Source organism: Varanus komodoensis, unplaced genomic scaffold (assembly GCF_004798865.1).
Source record: "Varanus komodoensis strain SLA01 unplaced genomic scaffold, ASM479886v1 scaffold19, whole genome shotgun sequence".
Taxonomy (NCBI): domain Eukaryota; kingdom Metazoa; phylum Chordata; class Lepidosauria; order Squamata; family Varanidae; genus Varanus; species Varanus komodoensis.
The window spans coordinates 5,373,309-5,397,065 of record NW_025335550.1 but is presented as its reverse complement, the minus strand read 5'-3'; the positions used below and the strand labels follow the sequence as shown (position 1 = coordinate 5,397,065).

Genomic DNA, 23,757 nt, shown 5'->3' with positions numbered 1-23,757 from the left:
CTTGCCCAAACATATTGCAGAGTATCCAGTCTTTAAATGGCAAGACATTTCATCTGGTCTAGTCAAAATCCAAAGCTGTGGTGGGCATTATCAGAATGTGGATACAAAAATACCCTCACTCTTCTTACACACACTGATTCAATAAAAGGGAAGATGGAACATGATCTTCTGACTCCCAAAGAAAGTATCCCAAAAATTACTTCCAACTATTTCCAAAATTCTGGTAGGTAAGATTAAAATCACCACAAAACAAACCAACCCTACACTCAAAGACCATGTTAGCAGTAACTCCTAATGTATGGTATCAAAGCTTGATGTCAGATTGATTCAGAGTAACTGTTCTTTCCATCTTGTGGTACATCTGCGGTTCAGTGCCACAAGGCAAAGTCTCCATTTGCAAATCAAATTCTTGGACATCTCAGAATGTACTGGGTAGCTCTCCAAGACCAGAGATGGGCAAGGGACAAGAACAAAACACACATTTGGCTTTTCCATGCTTGTTTGCAGAAATGGAAAGCCAATGTGGGTTTGTGAGTGTATACATATGGGAACGCATCTTTGTACGCACCTCTCCATTTCAGCAGTTGTCATAAATTGAAAAGCAAATTGGCACACAGGTGGATGGATTTGAGCATATTTACATGCATAAATCTAATTTTAATTTTTCCTGACACGTCTGTTTTGTGGCACGGTGTTTGGCAGTGCGTGGCATGTGGCAAAGGTGACAAATGCCATTTTGCTTTCATAAAGGCGATTTCAAATTGCTGGTCAGTTTGGAAGATTTACTTGCAGATGTAATGCAAAGCATTGTGAAACAGATCTAAGTTAGTGGAAGGGGAGGTAATTATTTCAGTCATGTAAATTATCAAAGGCTCAGGCAGATCTGCCTTCCTTGTCTATATGATGAAAATTACTTGGAACAGATGGCGACTAAATTTCATCAAGTGAATGTGCAGTTTTTACGTAAATGTGCAGGGCAACCACAACAAGAACATTAGCTAGCAATGTGCATTGTGTTTAATAAATGGTGCATCAGCAATATGCTGTAAGAAGAGGCATGTTTTGCCTCTGAAAATTCTCCCCATGAAATGCCCTTATCTTTATTAAGAAGCCCAGAAAAGTTCGGGCTGTACAATTTCAGAACAATGAGTTCTACCTGGAGCTCCCACAGTTGTTCTGATGTTAGCAATGGGCTTGCCTCCCTAACCCTCTTCCCTTTCCTCCAATGCCTGGCAAAAATGGTTAAATAAAATGCTCTAGCCCAGGAAAGGCAGTCTTACGTGTTCCTTCCCCTTCCAGCTCCCGCCCCTTGGCCTGGGGGAATCTTCCTGCAATGCTCCCACTCCAACTAGGACTGAGAGGTGCTTCCAGGAACACAAATCTCTGATTTCCAGCCATCCATCATTAGTAGAGTAACCAAGCCAAGAGGACCACTCTAGAAAAATCGGGAGTGTGGCTAGGAGGTGAAGTTCATCATATTCTAAGAAGCAATTTACTGTCCCTTCCTGCTGAAGTTTAACAGTACATCAGAAGAATCCTCTAATTTCTGTCATTCATACAGCAAATTTCAGCAACTGAGTTCAGTTCAAATACAAGCGTAACACTATTCAGAAGAAAATACGTAGTTGTTTTCTGTTTAACGGTGTTTTAGACTAAGCTGTTTCAATTACAAGATGACAGTACCAATTTTCTTTAAAAAGTTCAGCATTCTTTATATTCTATGTCATACAGGCCAACTTAAAATCTCCATTGTATATACAGATCTGAAGAATTCTATTATATATATTGTACCTACCACACACACACATATCATAGAGACATAGTGCAAATACCATGTATTTGATGAAGGTCATTAACCCTCTCCTTTTTAAACATCAGACTGACTTAGTTTATAGAAGAAAGAATAAACATTGTCTACAGAAGAACAAATTTACATTTTTAAAATCTGTATTTTTAAAAAGAATCTCATTTGAAAAAAAACTGTGAAGGAAGGTATTTTCCTGTGTATTATCCTAGCATATCAATGCCAAGGAAATGGGAAATAGCTCAGGTGATGAAAAAGCATGAGAGTGTGTTGAGTATTATTCTGCTGTCTCACTCAGAAAACTGGCTGAGTTTAGGCACTTCAGAGATTAAGGGTGTACTCTTCATGGTGCAAAGAGAAAATTCAGGGAGCAAGTACATTGCCTACAGTGAAAATTAAGCTACTTTTGCTGCCTAGAAAAAAACAGCCACTCTGAAGCTGGGCACTCGGTGAACTGGATGGGGCAGGGACCAAAAGCCCAACGTGGAGTATTTCCTCCTTCCTAGAGCTCATTAATTCATTCACTGAACTATTTATGAAGCACATTTCAGCCCAAAAGAACTCTGGGGCCCAAGATGACATATACAACCCTCAGAATTTTAAAAGCATCTCATGTACAACAGACAGATTCAGAACAGGTTAAAACTGATTTTAAAAACACAGTAAGATCATTTCCAAATTTTGGACCAGAGCAAAAGGAGCACAGAAAGACATCCAGGCTAATAAAGTGTGGCGTGTGCTTCTGAAGGCAAGACCTATTTCATCAGATGGCACCAGAAATAGTCTCTTGACTCCAAAAGCTGACAGCATGTCTTTTTTAGAAGAGACATCTCCAAAGGCACCAGAGCACTGCTGGTTTCCATTCAAACTCCCAATTTCAAGCCACGTAAATGACTCAAGGTAAAGGGAATTGGTCTTGTGCCATCTATATTTTTCCAACTGTTCAGCAAACAGATTTCAAGGTGACAGGTGTGGGCAATTTTGCAGAGCGACAACATTCACACCTGTTGTTACTGCTCAACAGTAACCGCTGAAGGCTATCTATCATTTATATAGCCAAGCCTGGAAAAATCCCAGGCAAGACAACAGCTAGAAAAGGAGAAGCCAATGACCATGAAACCTAAAATATTTTTTCAGCCCTGTTTATGACTGGTACCTAAATGATCGATGTGGATTCCCAGAGACTGGAGTTTTCCTACCGCCCCAGCTGATGCAAACAGTTTGCCACCAGCTGAAAAAATCTTGGTATGTTTCTGCAGTATGGTCAGCCAAGAAAGATTGCAAAGCCCCCACTTGTAGCAAATTAGCAGGGTTAAAATGCCCCATCTTAAAGGCAGACCTTGCTTTCCATTAATGTCTCTACTCTCCGAGCATTCCATAAAAACATACTTTCGACAAATATTTTTCCAGGATGACTCAATTCAAATTTTGAGCATGATTCCTTTGCAAAAATGATAGTTTCACATCAGAAACTCAGAGAAATGACAGACAGGTGACAGACAGAAAGATTTAACACAATGATAATACAATCCAGAGATTTCAGTCCAGTAGTGACCCAGTGCGTGGATAAAGGACATTCTGTCGCAGAGTTACTATAACTCAGAGACAACTGGACAGCACATAACAGCAAAAACAAAGCGATTGACTATTCCAGATTTTTAAACCATGGTCTGGAAGTCTGGCTGCTGCTCACAAACAGCATGTCGCTGCTTCCCTTTCTTTTTCAGAAAGCGAAGGATGGTGATAATGCTGCATCAGAACCACTGCTGACATCAGTCGAAGTCAGCTCAAACTGGAGAATGTGTCTTCGGTGAGAAGTGGAACAGCCAACCATGGTTCATGGCGACACCAGGAAAGGCTTAAGTGCATTATAATTACTCTGAAACCCAGGAAAGGGGTGTAGGAGCCTCTCAGAGGCTCCCAATATCCTAACTATGTTTAAAAGATCAGGAACGTTAACTTCCAGAGGAAGACGAGAAAATTCCTGGCCAACTGGACACCTGGAAAACTGATGTGCTGACCCACAGAGCCTCAATATTCCTATCAAAACAGTCTGGGGTCTGTTCACGGGAAGCTGAGGTGCATCACCTAGGATGGGAGCTGGGAATCTCTCTCCCAGAAACTCTTGGAGAGAGCATCCCAGTCATGGTGCGCTGACGGCCAAAATGGTGGGACCAAAAACACTGGCCGATTTTAGCTCAAAGCTCTTACTACCAAAAAAATATGCATTTCATCCGGGCGGAATGACGGTGGGAGGGACTGCACAAATACCACTCAGTGATTGGTGGCCAGGAGGAAGGAGGTGGAGCCAGTGCGAGGGCAAGGGGTGTGGCCAGCATGGAATCCCTGAGGTTCTCCAGCCCCGATTTCGAAATACGAGCCGAGGTCCAAATTTGACATGCAGTTCAAAATACGTTTCCAGTCCTAGTTTGCAGGCACATAGTGATGCTGAATCCAGCATTAACAGCCCCCTCCCCATTTCCTTAAGCATATGAAAAATAACATTGAAAGCAGACCCATCACCCTCCATCCCTAACCACCTTTCACAGTGCCATATTGAACAAACTAGCAAAAATATAGCTTTACATTCTTTTTACTACTCCAAAGTTATTTTTTTCTCTGCAGTGTCTCCTGATAGGCAATGAATCTTCTTAAATTCAGTTTCACATTGTCCAGCACACATAACTGATCTGTGCTGTACCGTTCTTTTCCTTCCTTACGCATCTGCAATTTAAAAGGAGGGGGAAAACCCAGATCATTTTACTGAAATTCTTCAACAGAATGACACGATATTCTTAAACCATCCAGCACAGGCCAGAATGATATTCTTAAACCATGCAACACAGACAACTGTAATATTGGGAAAAACAAGTAGTATCATATATAGCTATTTCAAATCAAGACAGAAGTATCATTTAGTCAAAGCAACCTGAAGCTTTGGAGGGGGGGAATCATCCACTCTTCTGGATATGTTGGTGTTTTGAAGATCAAAGTCTAAATCTGAGATCAGTCCACAGCTTGCTGCATCCTGCATGCATTCACACAGGTATGCACAAAACCTGACCTTGGGGCCGGCTCCAGGTCTGATGGGACACATACAAAAGAACATCCTGGCGGGGTCCTTTTCTTAGGTGAGTTCTGGTGAGGTCACCATATCCATTTCAAAGCTTCCGACAGTGCTGCCAACCTAGCATTACCCATGGACTTTCATTTTCCTTTCTTTGTATTTCAAATACAAAATGAAAATGAAAGTGGTATTTCCTTGGCTTTCCTGTTGCCTTAAATCTGTATTTTAAATCACTTCATTGCTGCTAGGTTTCACTTTGGTTTTTATTTTTATTTTATATCGTCATATAAAACTGCTCTAGTGTAGGTTCTGTATTATGGCCTGATTCTGCCTAATCTCAGAAGCTAAACAGGATCGGGCCTGGTTGAAATCTGGATGGGAGACTTTGAATATTGTGAACCACCCAGCGAGCTTCAGCAATGGGCAGTACAGAAATATGTAATAGTAGTAGTAATAATAATGGTAACGATATTTTATGGTTTTTCTGTGAACCTCCCAGAGAACCTCTGCAATGGGCCATAAATATAATGAATAAATAAACAGACCATTCCCAGAGCAGATTGTATTTAAATGTACAAGCAGAATGGGTCTGCTCATCAAGGTGGATTCCGGGCACGTAGCCGTGGCGTACCTCCCACAGGTGTGCAGGTCCACATCTGGCCAAGGTTCAGGATCTTGTCACCAACTTGCAGCCGACTGTGCCAACTGCTACCATGACAAAGAACCGCATTTCAAGGCTCGGCCCTTCAGCTCTGCCTGCTCCTCGAGAGACCCCCACAGGTACTCCAGCCTCTGCGAACTGCATGATGCGCCAACAGCACATGCAGCACACGCTGGCAGGCCGGGTTCCTCCTCGTGTTCTAGAGCACCGTGTTCTCCGGGGCTGGCTGGTACTTCGCGGCAATCGCTTCTCAGGCGATGTCTGTGAATTACCTCCTTGGAAACTGGACGCTTTGACCCCAAAAGCCACATTCACCCATATCCCCGTGAGGGCGTATTGGTCTGATCCAGCCTTCCAAAACCAGGCACCCTCCAGCTGTGCTTGGAGTGCAGCACATCTGGAGAATGCCAGGCGCGGAAAGACTGCCCCGATCTCAGTTCAACCTGACCCTATTTGACCAGCTCGATTCAGCTACTGCAGAAGTGCGTACTGCGCTGCTGAGGCAAAGCGAAGCTACCTACCTACCTAATTTCTATATTGCCCAACAGCTGAAACTCTTTGGGTGGTTCACAGCAGCCCTATTCTCTATAGCAAAATGCTACAGAAGCTGGATGGGTGGAAGGAAGGAAATGGGTTTCATGAGATACAGAAGAGGAATAAGGACAGAAACTGGGTTCGAGGTCTGTGGGGGCGGACTAGGAGCACTGCAAAAAGTGAGGGAAGCAATGAACCCCGTCAATCTTTAGTCCAGGGGTTGGGCAACCAGCAGGCTGGGGGCTTAATGTGGCTCTAGGCTACCCAAAAAACTAACCAAGTGGTATCCGGAGCTGCCGTGGACTCTCCCAGAAGGGTGCAAATTAGGTTAAAAGGAAACTCTTGTTAAACTCTGTGGCAATTCCGGCTGACATTTAAAAAAATTAAATTTCCCTGTGGTGGACAAAGCTACCACCCCTGCCCCCAAGCTAGCTGAGGCTGCCCACTTCTGATCTTGCAATGAGATTTTTTTTTCCATATTGCTCCCATTTTCTCAACTATTACCTATTTCCACCTTTAAAGAATATTGCTGCACCCATGAGGACTAGCAGCTTGGGTCCTTTTCTCAACAGCAAAGAAGTTGAGAATGCTAGAACATCAACAGAAATAGTGGCTATTGCGGCTGGTAAGTCCAATCTACAAATGGTGGTGTAAATCCAGTCTCGATTCATATAAATGCTCTCATGACGACCCATTTATGCTTACCCGCAATTTGAAAACTGGCTGAAATTCTTTAAGTGCCTGGAGCAATTTTATTTGCTCTGCTGCCCTTTCCACTTCTTTACCATCCGCAAAAACGTCGAAGAGAGCATCCAGAGCTTCTCCCACGACCACGAGAGAAGGGTCCTTTGCTGCAATGTCCAGGAGGAATTTCCCGATCATCTGAAATGATACAGAAACGCACCCAGAGAAAAAACACCGTCATGGTTTAAGGGGTACCGCCGTTGCTAAAAGCAAGGGAAGGATCCTGGTCAGGTTTTACCTTTAGTGTTTCTGCCGTGTCTTCCACTTTTGCAAGCACGCTGCCAGCGATTCCTAGAATGCTCACGACATTTACCCGAACGCTATCGTTGTTGCTGTGGATTCCCGCTTCGCACAATGCCATCAGCTGCTCTGGAGTCATGTACTGTTTCAAAGATTGAAAAGGAAAGTGGACGGGAAGGAAAGATCAGCTGCTCAGACATCAACATAAACCTTGTTGAGAAAGACGTTTTGCATTGAAGTACTCAGTTTATAAAAGACGTAGTACAGCTGCAGGCCCTGGAACTTCCATCCACTGACCGTGGGAAAAGCAGAGGGGAAGTATTCTGTACATGTTCAGAGGCACTGTTTTCTAGCTCAGCTTCATACTGGGTGCTGGCTGGATCTACTCCTTTCCTCCACCTTTATTTGTGTGACCCTGTCTTCTGCTTCTTGGCCTTTCTGGAGCATGACAACATTGGAGAAGAGACTGACAACGCTGGGAGGTGGCTGGCAACTGGGAACTACAACAGAAAGTTGCAGCACAGATGCTCCTGGGCAGGGTTCCAATCTACGAGTCATACCCTTTTCCAGGTAATGTCACTCATTCTTCCTCCCAATGAACGATTTTTCCACTGCCATCCAGACAGGCAAACAATTTTCTTTGCATTTCGAAACAACAGATGTGTGTGTAACTTGGAGAACTCGGGTGGTGTAGTGGTTAAGAGCACAGGGCTGTGACTCAGGAGATCTGGGTTCGAGTCCCCGCTCAGCCAGGGAACCAAGCGGGTGACTTTGGGCCAGGCACAGACTCTCCACCCAACCTACTTCCCAGCATGGTCATTGTGAGGATAAGATCTACTATTTATTCAATCGATTAATTTTCATTTTTTTATTATACCACTCACTAGCTGAAGTTCTTGAGAAGAATTATATAAGCCACCTTGTGTTCCTTGAAAGGAAAAAAGGGTGGGACTACAGGAAGGGAAAAGAAATATACACTAATTCAGGGAGGGGGAAATAACTAATTCAGGGAGGGGGAAAAAGAAAATAAACATACACTCACCTGAGGTATATTGTTGGAGGCTAACATTTGAAGGAGAGCTCGCAAAGCGCTGGTTACGGCTTCTAGAAACTCCATTTGCTTTGAAAATTCTGCCCCAAAATAAAAGAAACACCAGCAAAGTTGTTCTAAGCCCAGAGCAAAGTGCATAGGTAAATTTCACTGAGATTATACATGACCCAGGAAATCCACTCTGTTTTGACCAGTTCTTCTTTGTATTATTATTCATAAATAATAATGTCCTTTATTATTTATTATAATTACTTACAATAAATAATACTTATAATAATGTACTTTATCTATTTATTATAATTAAGCCATATTATTAATAATACTTAATCAATTATTAACGAATCATGATGATAATGATAAGGCAAATCCCCATCTTTCAGAAATTTGAATTTGCTCCTCCGCCTTTCATCCTGACCCCCAGCTCCAGGGCGCCATTCACCTCTCCTCCCCACTCAGAGGACAGAAATCACAGGGTCTGTCATGAGTTCATTTTACTTAAGTCTGTTTCATTTCCATGTAGATCCTGTGGGATAACATAGATTACAATCTCATCTGGGGACACATGTGTCCCATCAGATGTGGTTGGACTACAACTCCCAGCATCCCTCACCACTGGCTATACTTCCTAGGGCTACAGGGAGTTGTGACCCCACATCGGAGGGACCACAAGCAACCCCCCCCACCATCCTAGAATAACCTCTTTCCTTACCAACAGCATAGGACCTTCTTTCCCGACCTGGCACCCGCCCCCCCGTTTTGAACTTCAACTCCCAGGATGTGTATGGCAGGGGATGATGGGAGCTGGAGGGCAAGACATCTGAAGGGCACCAGATTGGAAAAGGCATGCTCTGGGATCCTGCCTTCTGTTTCCAAATGGCTTATTCACAGCCCCATCAACAGAGCTTTGGCCAAGCTTACGCTGTTGTACAGCAGCCAAGCAGCCGTATGTCTCCCTCCAGCCCAACAGTACCTTTCCACAACACTGTCTAGAAAGGTTTCAATCGGGCTAGAACTCCCCAAAGGGGGGAATGGGCTAGCCGGACCCCCACCTCTCCCTTCCCCATGCTCCCAGGTCCATAGCCAAAGTGCTCTGGAGGGCGCAGTTCATCGGATCTGCAGGCTCTTTAAAGACTGAATCGCGAGGCTTTTAAAAATGTTTGCTAAAGGCTGCGGAAAGTCAGGACACACCCAGGGCCCAAACGCACCTGACTGAGAAAAGATCAGGTGTGACAGGTGCTGCGACAGCGACTGCAGGACCGACACTCCCCCGAGGCAATCCACGTCGGACACCAGCAGGATGCTGTGAAGGCAGGTCAGGGCCCTGCACTGGACCACGTTCAACCTGGAAGGAAAGGGAGCGAGTCCAGGCAGGAGAGCCAGCGCGGGGCAGCGCTGCAGAGCGCAGGACTGGGACTAGTGAGAGCTGGGTTCCAGTCCCCACGTGGCCATGAAGCACACTGGGTGCTCTGGGCCAGAGCCTGCCTGTCGGCCTACCCTACCTTGCAGGGTTGTTGTGAAGACAGATGGAGAAGAGGGAGGGTTTAGAGGAAGTTTAGAAAACAGGGTTAGGTGCTTTAAAGGGGTTGAAGAATAACAGCACCCTAAAGTGAGGTTGCTGAAATGCAGTGCTCTGATAGTCAGATTTTGTAAAGCAAAGGAAAAGGTCACAGAATGGGCAAGTGCCAACCCTTACATTAAGCAGTCCGGACAAGATAATGTTCAGAGCTGCCGTGCTGGATCAGACTAAATCTCCTTCCAGTTCGGTGTCCTTTTTCCAACAGCAGCAAGCTGAATACCTCCTGGAAGTAGAACAGACAGCCTCGTCCTAAAAACTTCACTAGAAACACAAGAAAGGCCCGTGGACACTTACTTCTTAATGAGGGGTTTCCAAGCTGGATTGCACCTGCAGATGTCAACAGCAGCGCTGTTGGGGAAGGCAGTTTTTTCAAGTATCTAGGAGAAGAAAAGAGCTGTTACGCACCACTGTCAAACCTCTATGCAGATGGCTATGATTTTATGAGAGCACAAGAAACAGAGAGAATGTGAAATAGACGGCAAAATTCAAGTTCCCAACAACTTTGGCTTTCATTGTGTTGCTTTGTTTTGTGAAGCATGTTGCTAGTCCACATGGTTGCAAAGATGTGCTTTGAATCTTCAAAGGCTGGGGCAAGAGGTAGAGGAAGAGGCTGGATAAGATTCTGAGTGCTCTGAGGGGCTGTGCCTTGCCCTGTTAGAACAACCAGACTAACTTATGCACGATAAAACCCTGCAAAAAGCAACAGCCAGATTTACATGCGTGCACACGATTTTAGTGTTAATATACAGGATGACCTCGGGGTTTAGATTCAGTACACAAGATACTGGATTAAAATGCTTCTTTTGTTAAACAACAAAGTTGACTAATGTTAAACTGTACTCTGAGTCATGTAGCGTGGCCAGTGGCCAGGATCCAAAGAGCTACTTTAGACAAGTCCAATAGTTTGCATGTGGAACAGAGGAAGCCGTTTCTACAAGCACTCACCCTGCAGAATATTTTTCTCCGAGGCACTGGGACACTCGGGTTCTAGAAACACGAGTCCAAAGCCCCATTCAGGTACACAGAACAAACCGAGCCATGTTTGGATCTTAGAAAGAGGGACAGCACCTTGGTCCACCCAGCCCAGTTTCGTCAGCACTGAGTGGCAGGAGCTCGGTAGGGCTTAAGGGACTCCTCCGCAGCCCTGCCCGGAGATGCCGGGGACCCTCCCACAAGCAAAACGGTAAGGCACGGCTCCTTCCCATCCTGGCACTGAGGAGCTAGGAAAGACAAGGGCCTTCACCTTCTTTGGCACGAGATGGTTCCTAAGAGCTGTGTGAACTTCAGCTGAAAGGCAGAGAGGTGACAATAGCTTCTCGTCTTCGGTGTAGTTGTCCATGAAGGCATCACTTTCGTCACTGCTGGATAACTCCTCCCATTCATCATCGGAGGGGTCTGCAAACCAACAGCACAGGCGTCCAAAGAAAACTTATTTTAATAATTAATTGTATTTATTTCAGTCATGGGATATCTAATTCATTATTGTGTGGGATATGTACACTGTATTTATAGATTTTATTGTAAGCCGTCCAGAGACGAAAGTGATGGATGGCCTAGAAATATCCTAAATAAATAAATAAATAAAAACCCCAAGCCATTCCTGCTCTCTGCAGATCCTTCCCATCAAAGCATGCTTCATCCCTACACCCAAGCCCCACTAAAATAAACAGTTTTATTTAAGTATTTATGCAGTACCATCCGCTGTAAAAAAGGACAGGTCCCTGCCTCAAGGTGTTAACAATCTAAAATTTCACTCATAGTAAACAGCTGGGGAAGAAGGAAAGCAGAGGGATAAAAGCAAAGAATAGGCTACGCCACACGGGATTAGGCTTAAGTTTTATTTATTTATGTATTTATAGTTGAAGAATGGCATATGATCATTAAGTACAGCCCATGTATTTTCAAGATTATCTCAGCAGATATAAAAGCTAGAAACCTGTTCCTACTAAAACTAAAAAAGAGAGTGAAAATACTACAGATTCTCAAAACATTCTAAGTTATAAAACTGGCACCATGTTTCTTGCACGCTTTGTGGAAATGTAGCTGCATAAAATCGAAACGAAAGGGCTGAATGACAGCAGTAAATGCAACTCTCATTCAACTGGCTGTGGGTGTTGTAAATGCATTGTTTGGGGTACGGTTTATGGCCGCAATCCTAAATACACTTATTTTAGAGGGGGTTTGCTTGAGAAGTTTGGAAAAAACACAGGAAGGCAAGATTCCACGTAAACAAGAGAGTGATATACGTACCTTCGTTACAGCACATATTAACAATGATTTCCAGGGCTGTCTGCTGAGCCAAAAGTAAAGCTGATACTTGTTTCAGCTCCTGTTGACTGGACTGCAAAGCAAAGCAGAGGCAGAAAATTTGTTTATCCAGCACTGCCCACTCAGATCGGCAGGGGCTCTTCCTAGTCTCTGGCAGAGATCTTTCCCAGCACCTGCCAGAAATTAAACTGGGACTAGCATGCCAAACTGGTATTATACTACTGAGCCATGACCCTTCTCCATCGGATCTTGTCATAAAGGCAGTCTTTGGGGCCCTTAAACTAGTGTTCATGAGTTGTAAACTACCATCTCCTGAGCAGTTTTGAAGCCCCCCACCTAATAGACGGGATTCCAAAATCTGGATGATATTTCTATAGTACGATAAATTGCCAGTTTTGAAAGTGGAGCTTTGCTTCGTGGCTGCACAAATGGAAGACAGCTAGATGGACCGACGGATGGGAGGACCCTGGAGAACTCGGAGCAGCGTGAGAAGCTGGAGCGGAGATGTGGAGGACGTCCTTTGCCCCTCATCACTTCCTCCCGCTCTCAGATTTGAAAGCTCTTCAGCTACTGAATAAGGACGCTGAGTTCCATTGAGAGAAAGCAGCAGCGCAGCTTAAGTGCAAGCTACTCCAAGTATCTAAAACGTCAAGTCCACAAACTTCTCAAGGGAAAGCAGAAAGCAGAGAAATCAAGGGAAAGAATAGCCAATGGTTGAGTCACACACGTTGTGAGAAGACTTTTTACCCAATCCAGACACTAGGCAAGTTCTTCCTGAACCAGCAAATACTCCCAGCCTGCAACATCTAGGTACAGATCGACCCACCTCATCCAGACTTACAGGAAGGAGGTCAGAAATATCGTTCTTCCCTTTGGCAGCTAATTTCGGCGTTTCCTCCATCTCTTCGTCTTCATTAAGCGCCATGTCGTCGCCTGCACCCACATTCCCTTCCGTTTCTGGCTCAGTGGAGCTGGCCAGCCTTTCCGTCTCAGCCTCCTTCATCCGAATGACCACCTCGCCAGAGTCTAGCGCTAAACATCCTGAGAGAACCTTCAGGATGGCGTTTATCGTGCCTGCCTGGCTACCGGCAGGCAGCGTGCCCTTTATGTTCCAAACGACACCTGAAGCAAGGAAGAGGTTACGGTAGTCGGGATATGCCCTCGATTCCAGCAACTGCAGCATCCACAGAGAGGCAGACAAAGATGGCTGCCACCTCCACTTGGACCCAATGACTTCCCAAGACTTTACAACTCAGCATTACTACTCAGAAGAACACCAACCAAATAAACATATTCAAGCAATTTACAGGCCACCTGACCATACCTAAAAAGACATCTCCAAAGCAGTTTTCAACATACCTTTTTAAAATAACACATGTCCACAGACATTTAAAAACAGAGAATACAAAATCTCTGTCAAAAACTCTTCACAAACATTAAAATGTTCATGTTACAGAACTAGCAATTAACTAACTGGGTGACACAGAGACCAGAGTGAAAAGACAGGTCTTGAGCCATGTCCCAGTTGCTGCCGCCCACAAACTGAGGGCGAAGGCACGCCACAAATTGCGGGCCATTGCAGAAAAGGCCCAGTTCTGGGTTGTGTTACACCCAGCAAAGCCTCTTGCTTATTTCTATTTATTTATTCAATTTCTACGCTGCCCCACTTCTTATAACCCCACCTCGCAGGGTTGTTCCTGTTGTTGTGAGGATAAAATGTAAGCTGCTTTCATTCCTCACAGGAGGGAAAAACACAGCATAAAATGCAATGGAAGAACGCAATGCAACAGATGCTGATAAAGCAGCGGTGCTGAACCTCCTTCGGGCCAAGTTACATTTCGAGAGAACTCTGGAGGCCACATTTCCATGGGGTGTGAGGCCAAAGGCAAAGGAAGGGTGGGCCAAAAGCACCAGCCTATCTTAGCTGAAAAGCCTTATTCCAAGTAATTAATTCTGAGAAGAGGATTTTCAATCTGGTAGAATGGTGGTGGTGGGGGGGGGGAGACAGGTGATGACTGCAGAGAAGCCAGTCAAACCGTCTTCCCCAACCTGGTGTCCTTCCAATGTGTGGACTACACTTCCCAGCACCCCCAGCCAAATGCTGGGAGCAGCGGTCCAACACAGCTAGAAGCAGCCAGGCTGGGGAAGGCTGTACCACTAGTCTGATCCCCCTGGGAGCTGTTCTCAGACTGGAGTCCTTGCCCGCACCTTACCTTACCTGGAGTTGCTGAGCGCCAAGCTGATGCATGCAGGCACCTGCTTGACAACGGAGCGAGGGCCCTTCCCCTCAGCACCCCCGATCTCACTCATGCAGGGGGCATCCCGATACAGCCTACCTGCCACCAGGGTCCGTAAAAGGATGTACTCCATCCCCTCCTCTGAGGACAACATGACCATTTCCAGCACCTGGTGCGTGGAGGTATCGATGGAAGAAAGGAGGTCCACATTATCTTCCGTCACGGCCTGCAAGCAGGAGGCTGCCAAGCGAAGCATGAGCAACACTGAAACAGGGGCCGCAATTCCAGGTGGACCCTCGGGAGCCAAGGCTCCCTGGCACAGCTCCAATCGACGTCTCCCACAGCTTCCCTAAAAGCCCTTATACCTCCACGGATTTGTGTATGTCCTTAGCAAGGACTACACACAACACACACAACCCTTTCCGGCAATTATACATAGGCTTCATAAAAGCAGAACAAATTCCAAATAAATATCCAGAGTCCACCCACTCATATATCACAAATACTGTAAGGTCTTCATTCTGCAATATTATACAGGCTGAATTTTTGTCTCTCCGAGTTTGTAAAATCAGCCTTTTAGTTGTTAAAAAGTCACAATCCTGAACTCTTAACCAATACACTACACTGGTGTACAAATAGCAATAAAAACATCATAAAGCAGCATTGAATTTTTAAGCTGAATTTCTAGAACTTCAATAGTTAAGGCAGGTTCATACAGCTTGGTCTCCAAAACAGCTGACAATACCTATCCACCCACACAGTGACCTCCAAAGCTATTAAATGCCTTGGCAGAGAGGGCAAGCCAAGCCTGGTGCCAAAAGGTTAGGAAAGCTGGTGCCAAGTGTAGTGAAGGCCTTTTCATTTGCCCAGGCTTTTAATGGACCGAAATATGGATTGTATCTGCTGAGAAGAGCCTCCGAGGCTGCTTTACCTGCTGCTCTTTGAAAAATTGCTCTGATTTTTCAGAATCCAATGCTACTTTAAAACCTCTTCTGCTACTGTTTGGTCTAATCATGATCTCTTGCTGAGCTTTAAAGCTGATTGTGGGTGCTTTTGGATGCATGCCCCCTTGGAATTAAAAACAAAAAAGGAGGCTATTTTTCTTTATTTGAAACAGCCTTTAAATAAATAAGATAGCCGGAGCAGTTTCGGCTCGCCTAGGAAAACACACGGGTGCCCGCCTGCGTCCTCTACTTACCTACCGCGATAGCCAGGTCCACGTTCGTAGGAAATCTCTTTAGATACTGCAGTACAATGCCCAGGCAGCTTTCTTTGTTGAATATGGATACTGCTAAACAGTTGCATTCACTAGCAGAGAAGCAAACAGAATTTGAGCAGCCCTGACAAACCCTGAATCCCCCTGAAGTTCTGTTCAGGATGCATTGTTTTATTGAGTTTGGAATAAAGAAAATAAAATTTGCATTCTTTTAAGATGCCCATCGAGACAGCAAGACCTCCATCGGCTCAGCAGGGTCAACAATTCGATAAGGATACAAAAAGAGCCATGCTGGATTTGAGTATTATATGAGAAGGAGAAAAATGTCTTGCAGTCCACTTTTTCTACCTTGTTCATATTTTGATGCACCTCTAGCATGTCACTCCTTACGTGACCCTTTGCTAAGCTAAGCTTCAACTTTAAAGCTTTCCTTGAAGAGAAGCCTCAGCCCTCCAGTCTTTCTTGGTGTTTGTTTCTGCACCTTTCCCAAACTCTACGATATCTAGTTTTAGCTGCAGTGACTAGAATATTCCAAATGTGGTCCCAAAGGTGCTTTGCATAAGGGCAGCCAATATTGGATATTCTGGGTATTTTCCAACTCTATCCATGTATTTATGTATTTTGTTTCTGTTGTGAGCCGCCCCGAGGCTTCGTTGCAATGGGGGCCGCATAAAAATGTTTTAAATAAATCAGTCAATCCACCAATGGCAAACCACTGCTATAGAAGGCAAACTTCCTTGTGTGCTTTGGCGGAAAGTTTTTCTAAACATGCAGAAAAATTTTTTTTGCAGGTAGCTAGTCCTTTAGATCGCACAGCCTAGCATACTTTGTCTCCTGGGGGGGAAGCCATTGTTTATTCAGTGCTGGGAAGACCATTAAGAGCTATGTGACACAAAGATTTATAAGAGACACAGACAAAGCATTCTATTGTTTGTTTAAAAGCAGCAACCCAACTGCAGGGATCCTGGAACTGTCCAGTTAGAAGGGGCAAATGAGGTCATCAGGTCCAGACTTGAAACGATTGCTCAAAAGAGTTTGGGGGGGGGGGCAGGAGACTCCTCCCTGGCTGGGTCTTTTCTGCAGCAGCACCCCCACTTGCAGGACATGCGACCCTTGGAGATTCACCAGGCCTCTCCTCTCCTTTCATCCAGACACCAATCAAAAGCATTAATTTTTCACAAATATTCTGGTAAGTTGGTAGGCTGTAATAATGGTTTACTCTGTTGATTTTATGCTGCTACTGCCATGTTAGAATTGCAGTTGCCATTTAATTTTAATTATTATGATTGTTTCAGTTTGGTTGCTTAAATGGTTTTATTATGAAGCAAAAGTCTGCTTTTGTTTTTTCTTGATTGTATTGTTTCATATGGAATTGTTTTAATCATTATTGAACTGATGTAGTCGTTGTTTTAATTTATATGCTACAGCCACGCCTATGGGTGTAGCATATAAATGTAGTGACTAAAGGTAGTAAATAAAATAAATAATAAATAAACTCTAGCCAGATTGGACAGCTCCTGGGGCCACAATGGAGCCACCGTTCTCCAGCGATGTGTGTGTTGCTCTGCAGCATTCTGGGAAATTAACATGGCGCCTGAATGTCACTCACAGAAGCCCAAGGGCCCCTCTTGGCCCAAAGCCCCCACAAAGCAGCCCCAACTCTAAGCATTTCAAGCTGGAACCCACCACAAGTTCCAGAGCAGGTTCACTGCCTCGTTGGCGATGTCCTCGATGAAGTTCTTGCTGGTGTCCTTGACTTCCTTCACGGAGCCATTGCTCTCCTCCAGACCTGCGTGACACTGGCTTGACCAAACAGGCCCAAAAGGGGAGTCAGGGTGGGAATAAAACAAAAGCAGAACGAATTGGAGCATGCCAAACCATCTTCACGTCACCGCGAAATCTGCAGACTTCTGAAATAGCCCTGCTTTGATTATGAAGCTGACACTGGAAGGCCAAACCCTTTCCTGGCCTCCAAATGGGCACTTATGTCAGGAAACAGAATAACTATCCAGTCTGTAAACAGACACAATCTCCCTTTTTCTTGCTGTTGGTTCTACATTTTTTTTTTTTAATTTTCTGGGGCTTCCTTTCTTCTCAGCCACAAATAAGCTGTCTTCACATTTGCTCCTCGCCTAGAACGAACCGTAACGAACCCCCAGGCAAGCAAAGGGTGGTAAAATGCATTTCTTGCAATGCTGAGTACATAATTTCGGCATTGAGGAGACCTATTCTATAGAAGCTGAATGTGCTAGTTTGTCCCTTCCCATTAGCACTGAAGAGCCAGGTCTTCTCGTGCTTTGTAAAAATGTGGGCAGGAGCTGCTGGCAGGGTCGGGGGGAAGAGGAGGAGAGTCAAGTCACAAGCGGAAATAAAGAAGAGGCGGGCATTCGTCGTTATGCACAAGTATTATTATCTGGCTGCGCCACAGCCCGGCCCATTCCTTTGATCTGTATGGGGAGAGGAGAGAGCAAACAGACAACATGCGGAAGGGTCTTGGGTTCAAGGACCTGTATCTCCAGTTGAAAGAAACTTGAGCAACAGGACTGGAAAAGTCCAAAACCTAAGGGACTGCGGCGGCCACCTTTCCCTCTCCCTTTCAGAAATAAGCCCAAGAAGAGTTCCGATCAAGAAGCTTGATTACACCAAACTGCATGCAAGGGAAGCTGGCTGTCGATTACACCACCACCACCACAAAATAAGCTCTCTACAAAATCAATTCATTTATGCAATATGACCCAGTTGAATGTTGAGTCTGGACTAATTAAAATTAGCTAACACCCTCTCCTTCGCAAGACCAAACCCTGATGGCAGTTCCTGGTTGCTTCAACCAACCACTTGTAACTTCTCATGCCTCGGTGCTAGTCTTTCCTCCTTCACTAAAGTCTTGGTTCTGGCTTTGGCAAGTCCCATGTTCCCCTCTTGCACCCATGGCTTCCCCCTCCATTCTCCCTCTGTCTTCTTTCTGTGATTCTTCAATCCTTATTTCCCCCTCTATTTGCTATTACCTTGTTACTGTTAAAGCATCATGAAGTTTTTACAGATTTGCAATATTTTAAGTACTACTGTTTTTGCTATACTGCATTATAGTGTAATGTGAATCACTTGGGGATTTGCAGGAATGGTCTAGAGTGGCTTTCTCCAACCCTGTGCCTTCCAGACAAGGTTTGGGATGCAACACCCAGAATTCCCAGTCAATGGCCCAAGGGCTGGATGGGAATTCTGGGAGTTGCGGTCCAAATGTCTCTGAAGGCCACCAGATAGGGGTAGGCTGGTATTTGACTAAATAAATAAATGAATCATAGAATCATACTGTTGGAAGGGGCCTAGAAGGTCATCAAGTCCAACCCCTCCTCAATGCACGACTCAAAACTCCCATCCATGACCCTGCTTAGTTTCTAAGGTTAGGCAGGATTAACAAAAGTCTGCTGTACACATGTCAATAGAAGCCTGCCACAAAAGTTCACATCATTTCACTTGCAATTTCTACTTGAGATCCTTAACAACAACCCTGCAAGGTAGGTCTGTGTGAGGATTTCCCAAATGTTGCAGATGCAGGGAGGGTGGGGGATTCAGGATGACAGAGAGAAGAGTGTTCAAGGCCACATAACGAGTGTGTGGGGAATACAACTTTTGAGCCAAGGACTTCTTGAGCCCAGCTCTGCCTCTTCGCTGCTCTGCTCCACACATACCTCTTTCAATAACGCTACAAGAGGCGTCATCACATCTTTCGTGACCATGTCGTCGCACACTTCAAACCCTCCACAAGCGCTAAGATTTCTGCAACAGAGCCGGAAAGATTGGGATCAGAGGCTTAAATAATAATAAAAAAAGATCTATCTACCGCTACAAAACAATAGCAATTAATAACAATAGAAATAGAATTAAAATCCATACAAATTATATCGCTGTGTTGATACACTTGAGCCTGTATACACAAAATGACAGAAAGTCTGGTCTTTGCCTAATGAGCAAGGAAATAGGGAAAAAGCTGGAAGAGAACAAAAGGGTTAGAAGGATGGGGTGTGTGTGTGTGTGTGTGTGTGTGTGTCTCAGCTGGATAAATATATGTATCAGCTAAATAAACAAACAAATGTGTAGCTGGAAAAAGTATTTATCCACTGCCAAACAACTGCTCAGCTGCTCTGACCTGTAGTTTAAGCAGATCACAGATATTCTTCTTCTTCAATTTATATTTTTACTTTTTCCCCTTGAAAGGAACTCAAGAAGGCCTATAGACTTCTCTTCTCTATTTTTATGCGTACAACAACCCTGTGGGGTAGGGAAACTGACAGTCAGTGACTGGGCCAAAGTCACCCAGACAGAGTGGAGACTAGAACCTGATTCTCTGCCAAGTGCCAGTCCTAACAAGGGAGCCGTTGTTTCGAGGCAATATTTTTATAATCAAAGCATTCTAGAAAGGCATCCTATGCTGTTCAGTATGTGGAAAGTATTCTTTTGTATCTGTGACATTCTCCCTCTTGAGAAATCAATTCTACAAGTACCAGTCCTCCAGCCTTCCCCACCCTGATACCCTTTAGAGAAGTTGAACTACAGTTCCCATCACCCTTAGTCAGCATGGTTGCTGAAGCCCACCAGGATGGAGAAAGCTCTCAACTTAATTATCAGCTTTAAGTCAAAAGCAGGATTCCAAGGCCCACAACGCCAGGCTCCACGACATTTTTTCAAGAGAATACCTTGCCTCATTTATTCACGCATATACTTTACAAATATATTTTAAAGCACATCTAGAGTAATGAATAAGGTTCCCACAAGCCTAGGACCTCTGCATGTAATGCCATCACAAACAGACCTTCTGGCAACCCACCACACATGGACCTCCAAAGATTTAGCGAAGGCCATGCTGAATCTGGACTTGGTGGTTCCCTTCAATGGCATGGAAACATTTGCTTGTAGAACCAAAAGCTATATATCAATTAAATGATTCATTTGTTCATTAACTGTAAGTTTTAAAAGTCAGTTTAGTGCTAATGGCACAGCTGCAAGCTCTTTATCTAGACAATATAAAACGATTTTCCAATTACTAAATGATCTCCTTGATGCTCAGCTGGGAAAAACTTTAATTAAATAGCCACAAAATTAGGGCAGCAATAAATGAATGAAGAACAGCAGTGCACTTGTGGCCACAAAAATCATGTAACGTAATAAATAACTACTGTAAAAAAGCAGAAATAGAATTTCACATGCAGCTCGTGGCTTAGGCAACACTGTGCCAACAAATTCACTTGGGAATCAGTGTTCTACACTATGAGCTTGGTCACATCTCAACATAACCCAAAGAATGGGTTGAGTATGGGCTGTTGCTGAATCATGGGTTATTCTGCTGTGGGACTCCATGTGCACTAACAAACAGTGGTTTGTTAATCACAAACAACCCAGAGTCCACAACCCAACAACAAACCGTGATTTCTCTTTGCGGGTTTCTTAGTACAGCCGGTTTCATATAATACAACAGTCCACAATTCAACCACAATGTATATTCTGGATAGCTGTATTGTACGGCCTTACACTACCGCACCATAATTTATGTTAGTGCTAGTCTTCAATTGGCTACTGCTCCAAATAAATAAACACAAAAACTCATGAATGATGGGTTCATTAACTCATAGCTATTTGGCGCTCCCTTATTGGGGGACAATATATCTCTCAATACCAGATGTTGGAACACTTGAGAAACGCCGTAATTTTCATGCCCTACTGGGACCTCTAGCTGTCCACTGCTGGAAACAGATTACTGGACCAAGAGGAGCCAACAAAATAATTCTTGCATATTTATGACCAAAGCAGTAGAAAGGTTTGGTCATGCAGTACATGATTCGGAGCAAAGTCCCCGAAGGCTGCTCCCCAACATGGCGCCTCTCCAAAATGCTTTGGACTTCCACTCCCAGAATTCTTGACCACTTGCCATGCTGGTTGGGGCTGGTAGGAAGTCCCCAACAACCGGAGGGCACCAGGCGGAGAAAGGCTCTTCAAAGGATGGTGCAGATTTTGGAAACACGCGTTCTCACCGCGATGCATCACTCACCGAAGAGCCCCTGCCGCTGTTTCGCGAACCTTGAAGCTCTGATCAAGCAACATGGGACCCAGGCAACGGACAACATCCTCTTGCACAAAGGCTGGGATTGTTTCTTTCTGCTGCAAGAGTTTGGAAATGCTGGCACAGGCAAATTCTCTCACGTCGGCACTTGGATGCTGAAGCTAGAAAAACACAGAAGCGAAGACCAGGGCTGGAATTTATACTAGTCTGGTGCAGGCATTGTAGTGTCACACACAAACTCCTTTGTTGGACCTAGCCAAATTAGACGCCACATTGGGGTGATTTTGAACCAGCCTAGAGTTAACAAGGAATGGGGCATGACCCACCGTTTCTCAAGTAAGGACGTTCCTTACAAGGACTTGGCCTAGCGAAGCACAGAAATGAGAAATGTATTTGTACATTTAGGATAAATGATTATTTTCTAATCTGTCCAATTACAAAAGCTCTCTGGGCAGATTACATACTACTAAAAAACTCAAATGGAATATAAAAACAAACCATGCACACAGTACAGGGTATATTTTATATATGTAAAATATACAAAGTACAGTACACCAGAACTTTCTGGTGATACAGTGATTCTCCTAAGAGAGCACTTTGTGATAACCAAGGAGGACTGTAAGAAGATGCACAAATGCCAAGCAACAGAACGGATAAATGGTCTTTTCTATGTTGCATATCGGAATGTATTTTGTAGTCAGGCGGGACTGGATCATGGGCGAACTTTGTGGTTCATTCTATACACAATCAGTGTCTCACTGCATTTATTATTTTGCAAAGGGCTATAAATAAATTCTGTGAAAGGGAAAGGGGAAATTGGCAATTCAGAAACGTTTACAGAGCACTGGGTACATCCCACTTTCCTACTCTGCGAAGCTTTTGCAAAATGAGGGTGAGGACAGAGCTCAATTTGTCCCAGCAACTTTTTTTTAAACTCCCAGCCTTCAGACTTGGATTCTATGAAGCTAGAAGAGGTGAAATGAGAGCAAAACTCCTTTCAGTGAAATATATTCTCTGGCTCCCTTAAAAGCACCATGTTCCTTAAAACTCTCCTCTTCTCCCACACCTTTGATAATAAATAGTTGTGCTGTCAATCCATCTCCGCTGTCGCATGCGTGTTTGAGCTTTATGGATTTGCAGTTTATTTGTTGCTTATTTTGTTTAAAGCAAACCGCGCAAAATGCCTTTTCCCCAACCGGAGAGCCAGTACGGCGCCACGGTTAGAGTACTGAAGGGAGCCCAACCTCTCCCCTGATGGCGGGATAGACTCCCGCCAAGGCACAGAGGCAGCGCCGGTCAGTTGGCCACCCTACCCGCTGTGCAAAGCATGCATGCGGCGGGCCGGCCCGGGATCGGCGGCATGCACGGAGCGGGCCCGGGAGCAGCCCCGGGGCGCCCTCTTACTTTCTCCAGCAGCTCCACGGCGGGGGATCCGGGCGCGGACCCGGACGCGGCTCGCCCGGCCTCCCCGTCCGGCTCGCTGAGGCCGCCCGCGGGCGAAAACGGCGCCCGTCGGAAGCGCTTGGTCTTGCTCTTGCCCATGGGGACGGCGCCCGGGAGGCGGGCGACGCTGCCGCTCGGAGGGACCGCGCAGCGCCCGGGGCGAAGCAGGGCAGCCCGGCCTTCCCCCACGTGTACGGCTCGGGCGCAGGCGCTGCTTCCCGGCCGCGCGTCTGCCCCGGATGCGCTTGCACGGAAGGGCTGGCCTGCCGGCGGGCAGGGAGGCAAGCTCGGCGGGCTTCGCCTGGCCCATCCGCGGGCGTGCTCGGCTGGAAGGGAGCTCCGCGGCGGGCCGGCGGGGCTGACTTGCGAGTGAGCGCGCCCAGACGTGCCCCTGGCCAGCCTTCTGCACGCCTTAAGTCGCAAGGAAGCCTAAATGCTTGCACGGAGCTGGGGCTTGCCCCTAGGTAAGGATCGCGTGAAGGGGGTTTGTGGCCAAGGTGAGCTCTACTTAGAGTAGGCCCGTCGCGATGGATGGCGTTCGAGCTTAACGAAGCAGGATGCAGCCCAGATTCGCAGGCTTGCAGCCAGGACGGCCCTCGGCGTGTCTACGGGCTGCCAACGTTCGTCCCTGTTAGAGTCGCTTCATGCCTTGCAATGGGACTACGGTGAGTAGAGCTCATGCTGGAGGCTGCCTTTGAGAAGGAAGGCTCGTTGACTTCAGGAGGGGATCAGCTTCCAGGACTGAATCTTGCAGTCACTCGGCCAGTGCAACCCCGTGCAAATTTACTCAAAAGCAAGCCTCACGGAGTTCAGCTGCAAGGCAAGGCTGTGAAGGATTTGAACGTGCGCCTTCACTCAGAA

General features: G+C 45.5%; 1 protein-coding gene across 2 annotated transcripts; it reads right to left on the bottom strand.

Annotated features, from left to right (window-relative positions):
• Positions 1–1,606: 1,606 nt before the first annotated feature.
• Positions 1,607–23,007, bottom strand: HEATR3 (HEAT repeat containing 3). 2 transcript variants are annotated; one of them, XM_044427946.1, is made up of 15 exons: positions 22,858–23,007; positions 21,442–21,614; positions 19,088–19,175; positions 17,085–17,197; positions 15,381–15,490; positions 14,282–14,422; positions 12,787–13,067; positions 11,928–12,018; positions 10,921–11,072; positions 9,972–10,054; positions 9,307–9,443; positions 8,093–8,181; positions 7,049–7,192; positions 6,772–6,948; positions 1,607–4,528 (listed from the first exon to the last, which is right to left on the bottom strand). In XM_044427946.1, exons 1-15 carry the CDS (start codon positions 22,993–22,995, stop codon positions 4,412–4,414), a joined length of 2,034 nt encoding a protein of 677 aa, XP_044283881.1. In that variant the 5' UTR covers positions 22,996–23,007; the 3' UTR covers positions 1,607–4,411. The 2 variants fall into 2 exon arrangements, with proteins under 2 accessions (XP_044283881.1, XP_044283882.1); XM_044427947.1 differs by lacking the exons at positions 19,088–19,175; positions 21,442–21,614; positions 22,858–23,007 and having other exon boundaries at positions 15,385–15,490; positions 17,085–17,175.
• Positions 23,008–23,757: the final 750 nt, after the last annotated feature.

What these genes read in the sequence shown, in the direction of transcription:
- HEATR3 (XM_044427946.1), bottom strand. Translation starts at nt 22,995, where the DNA reads ATGGGCAAGAGCAAGACCAAGCGCTTCCGACGGGCGCCGTTTTCGCCC. An exon ending in AACCTGCTCTGGAACTTGTG is followed by an intron (nt 15,491 to 17,084) that starts GTGGGTTCCAGC and finishes CTTCTCTGCTAG; the next exon opens with TGAATGCAACTGTTTAGCAG. An exon ending in AGCCAGTTTTCAAATTGCGG is followed by an intron (nt 4,529 to 6,771) that starts GTAAGCATAAAT and finishes TTTAAATTGCAG; the next exon opens with ATGCGTAAGGAAGGAAAAGA.